Genomic DNA, 4,913 nt, shown 5'->3' on the forward strand with positions numbered 1-4,913 from the left:
TGATGGTCGGGGGTCACCACAACACGAGGAACTGTATTAAGGGGTCGCGGCGTTAGGAAGGTTGAGAACCGCTGTGATAAAGGCTCCTCACCAACATGTCACAGATGCTTAGAGAGGTGACAGGACGCATCCAAGGCCACAGCAGAATAGCTGCACTCTTTGCTGCCCCCTCACCTGCCTCCCTTCTGGCCTCCCTCCCCGACAACACAGACCCAGGACCCAAGCCCCGCCCACCACGTCACCTCCATCCCTCCTCCAGGTTCTCCGCTTTGGCCCTTCAGGGAGGAAGGAAAACCATGGGATATTTGCTAAGCACCTACCGGGCACTTGATAGAATCCTACTTCCGCCCCAAAAAGCTGGAGGGCGTGTGACCACTTCACAGCGCAGGGAGGTCAGGTGGCTCATCTCTCTCTCACTCAGGCTCTCTTGCCCACGCACGCACGCACCAATGCAGGGGACCCCTCTTGGCCACAGACCAACAGCTTCTGACCTCAGCTCTGTCCTCGTTCCCGGGAAACCACCAGGAACCTCAGAATGAGCCAGTCTTCTGCAGCAGGCAGGGACACTCAGCACCTAAGACCCAGCTCTTCCCAGAGCTGCCTATGTCCCTGGGCCCATCCTGGGACTGGCAGCTCCTCAGCAGGCAGGAGGTGGGGCAGCAAAGGCTCAAGGTAAGGGTCTGTGAGCAGAGAGGGTTGGCCCCGCAGATCAGCAGCTGTGCCAAGTGCTAGAAGGTTGCGTGGGAGCTGACGAAGAAGGGGGCGGGGTTGCTGTGAGGCAGCTCAGGGCTGGCAGGAGCCTCAGAGACCCCAGATGATTTCCCTCCCATTTCACGTGGAGAAAGTCAGGGGCAAAGGGGGAAACGTTCACGCATTTATTCATTCGCTTATTCATTCAAGAAACGTACCGAGCACCTGCTGTTCTAGGTGTTGGGCAGACCGCACTGTACATGGCCACGTCCCTGCCCTGAGAAGCTGAGCTCTAGTGGGTGAGACGCAGACACCCGCGGTAGAAGAGTGTGAGGTGGCAGCAGGAGCCCAGGAAACAGGGAAAGCAGGGAATGACAGGGAGCACGTGCGCGTATGGGTTCCATGCACAGCCAGGAGGCCGGGGCGGCTGGGCCAGAGTGGGCGAGGGGGAGGGTGCTGGGGAACACGCAGCAGCAGCACCTCCTAGAAGCTTGCTCCGAGCCAGCCATCGTGCAGTTGTTTACCTACATCACTGTGTCTCTGAGTCCTCATCCCAGCACCGGGAGGTCCGTAATATTATTGTTCCCCAGGCACAGGCGAGAATACTGAGCCTCAAAGAGGCCTCCTCCCCTCTGGCCCAGTTGCTTCCCTGGCATCAAGTTGACGCCTGTGTCTCCCCCACCCCAGGAATATTCTATTTCAACCTCTCAGGCCTACCCCAAAGGTCCTCCCTCCCACCTCAGGCACTCCTTCTACCGTGGATGGTAACTGGCTTCTCTGTGCCTCAGTTTCCTCATCTGCAAAACCACGATGTGGGCCTGGTTGATGCTCTAAGCCCTTTCCAGCTCTGGCGTCTTAAAGATGTGTGTCAAAAACCTCAGCCCCCCCCGAGACCTCAGANCTCATTGTGCTGAAATGGGTGACCTACTTGTCCTCCCATCCTGCGTGGGTGCGTGCATACACACACACACACACACACACACACACACACACACACACCGCGTCTGCAAAGCACAAGGCAGAAACGATGACCTCTTCCTCTCTAGACCCTCGGCTTCCAACACGCGGCCCATGGCAGAGTTGGTCAGCTTGGTAGGTAAGTATTTGTTGATGACGGTCATGACAATTACCATTTCTCGAGCACTGACAGGGTGCCAGGTGTTGTTCTAAGTGCTCCAGGTGCTCTAGTCAGTGGGTACCGTTGCACCCACTCAGATCCCTTGCACCAGCCGGGCACCCCACCCCCACCCCACCTAGTTGCCATGAGCAGTGCCTGATAATGACCCCCAGCCTCCTGGAAGGACGGACGCTGGTATTTCGTGCTCCAAACACACCCTTGCCTCCCCCTGTCCTCCCATCAAGCTGCCCACCGCCTGGGGGTTGTGACCATCAGAGCAGGGCAGCTGGGCCCTTGGCTGGCCCCTGCATTGACAACAAGCAAACGGGGGCACCCAGCTGCCTCTCCCACTCGGCCTGGCAGGCAGCCCCAGACCCACCCTGGTGTCACAACCCCCAAGGGCTGAGTTTCCTGCTGCGGAGCAATCTGAGGTTCTTCTTGCCCCCACGTTCTTGCCCAAGCTGCCTCCTCCACCTACAACAGCTTTGCACTTCCTCTAACAAAATTCTGTTTGTCCCTTCTGACAGCAGCCTCCCTCTGAGGGCTTCCCTGCTCAGACCCCACTCTGAATAATTAATAGTACCCCAAATCCTGACCTTCCTCCCTCAGGGCACCTGGCACACGGGGCTGTGCTCCCCCTAGATGGGTGCCCTCTGAGGCTGAGGTGACACTATTGCCCCCGAGCCTGGCACGTCGTAGCTGCTCAGGGGGCGTTAATCAAAGCAGCAGACTTCATTACAATGTCCTTTCCTGGAGGGGGACCAAACCTGGGAGCACCTACCATGCTGGTGGGCCCCTGGAGTCCTTTCTCCACCCCCACTCCCACCCCAGGCCCAGGGCCAAACCCCAGGAAGTCAGCTCTAGTGAGGGTGGGAGACATGCTGGTGGCTGGCACCATTCTGCATAACACAGAGCCGAAGAAATAACTCCTACTCCAGTCTGGACCATAAGCTCGCATGCCCAGGGCTGCGCGCGCGCGCGCACACACACACACACACACACACACACACACACACACACACACACACTCCTTCCCTCCCCATTTGGTCCTGGGGAAGGCTGCCAGGCACCTGGATGAAAGGGGACGTGAGGCACCTTATCAGGCNCTTTAACCAATTCCAGTGACTTTCTGGCTCCAGAGTCACATGGGTTCATCTTCCTGTGGCACCACCTGATTTTCCAGTAGCTTAGGGCTTAATCTGATCCATCTTTGGATCCCTATGCCCAGCTCACAGTAGATGCCACAGGAGTGCTGGAGGAAGGTGGGCAAATGGGCAGCTGGCACCGGCCGCCACTGACACTGCTCCCAGGCTGGACTGATGAGTTGATGCCCGTAAAGGAGAGACCCAAGGAGACCCCCAAGGCCTGCTGGCCCTGGCCCCATACCTGGTTTGGCCACACCGAAGCCGGGGGGGCACTTGCGCTGAAGCACACACTCCCGGCACCCCTCCGGCTTTGGCAGCATGCAGTACCAGTCTGGCAGGCAGTCGCATATGCGGTCCTTTTTCCCAGTGCAGGCTTGAGTTTCCGTCTGGCCTAGGGGAGCAAGATGGCAGCCCAGGGTCATTCCTGCTTCCATCATCCCTGCCCACCACCATGCCACTCTGCCCTCCCAGCCAGCCCTACAGGGAGCTCTGATCTCCAGCAGGCTGGTGGGCCCCACCCCTCCTCAGCATGGGGCAAAAAGAACACTGGCCATGGAGTCGTAAGGCCTCAGTCTTATTCTGGCTGCATCACAGCATAAGCCACCAAGCCTGCTCTCCCTCAACTCGAAAATGGGCACAGTTTTCCCACCGCTGCTCTTGGCCTGCCTCCCCTATGGGACGATTAAAGAGGATTCCATGAGACAGAGGATGAAAATGCCACTGATAAACAGTAAAGAACTGTACCCATGCAACCTCATGCCCTGGGGTATGGAAACAATAGGTCTGGGGTAATCCCAGCCAGCTTTCAGCCAAAGGGACCGGAGTGCATGGTGGCCCGGGGATGATGCTGGGGACCACCCCTCTCTTTAGGCCTACTCACCAGTCTTGCAGCGGGACCCACAGCTGAAGCATGCGGGGACCCTGTTCCAGACCTTGGTGTATGTGCTTTTCTCGCAGGGGGCACACACCGTATCTGAGGTCTTGGTGCAGAAGACTTTTACACGGTAGCCTGAGAAAGCAAGGGTCAGAGGTCTCAGTGGGGTGGGGCTTCTGCTCAGACCCTGGGCTCATCCACTGTTCCCCAGAGCCCCCGAGTTCTGTAGCCTAGCTGGGAAGGCTCTTTGATAGGGTTCCAACTCCTCCATCGACTCATCTCACATCTAGCATGTACCAGCTGTCACTCTATCTCTGAGCCCCCAATGCTCTTTCCAGACACCTGGAATTCCACCATTGGAACAGCCTGTTATAAGTCAATCACACTTTAGTGAGAACTGGTTTGCCAGCTCCTTTCTTTATATTTAACTAAAATTCTCCTCCTGGTAGTATCAACTAGATGGGGGGGAAAGGCAGTAGGAATGTAGAATAGTTCCTATCAAGGCCTGAGGAAAAGGCACGGCAGGGAGTAGGAGAGCACCAAGGCAAACCTTTAAAGAGTGTTTCTGAGCCCTGAGCCCAACGCTGCCATTTTCACTGCTGTGCTAATCTAGTAACTTCTTACAAAGACCCTACCAGTTAACGAAGAAAAAAGAGTCAGTTCCCCTGGAGTCTCTTAAAATGGCGGTGGGAGGTGACAGGTCCATAAGTGCCTGCCCTTATCTCAAGCTAATGGCCCAGAGCCCTCCAATGGCTTCCTGGATCCTGCAGAAAAAAAATCTAAACTCCTGACCACAGCCCCTGCTTACTTACTCAGTCTGGGCCATACTCTGGCCTTGCTATTCCTCAAGTTCACCACACAGTCTCCCACCTCAGGGCCTTGGCGCTCGCGGTGGCTCCAGCTTCGTATGCTGTCTCCTCCTCTCTACTTGCGTGACTCACTCCCTCACCTGCATGTCTCTGCCCAAGTGTCACCTCCTCAGAGAGGCCGTCCCTGACCACCCTGTATACAACAACAGGTCCTACTCCATCTGTCTCCATCTGCCTTCCCCTGCCTCGTATTCTTCACAGCACTTACTCTCTGGTAG

General features: G+C 56.8%; 1 protein-coding gene across 1 annotated transcript in view; it reads right to left on the reverse strand.

Moving 5' to 3' along the window:
• The window catches only part of TNFRSF1B (TNF receptor superfamily member 1B), a 44,545-nt gene that overhangs the window by 20,926 nt on the left and 18,706 nt on the right, over nt 1-4,913 (reverse strand). Inside the window, exons 2-3 of the mRNA XM_019639702.1 lie at nt 3,833-4,019; nt 3,194-3,343 (exon numbers count right to left, since the gene is read on the reverse strand). Of these exons, the coding sequence (XP_019495247.1) occupies nt 3,194-3,343; nt 3,833-4,019 (337 nt within the window). The remainder of the gene's footprint in view (nt 1-3,193; nt 3,344-3,832; nt 4,020-4,913) is intronic.

The sequence above is a fragment of the Hipposideros armiger genome, unplaced genomic scaffold, assembly GCF_001890085.2.
Source record: "Hipposideros armiger isolate ML-2016 unplaced genomic scaffold, ASM189008v1 scaffold_46, whole genome shotgun sequence".
Taxonomy (NCBI): Eukaryota; Metazoa; Chordata; class Mammalia; order Chiroptera; family Hipposideridae; genus Hipposideros; species Hipposideros armiger.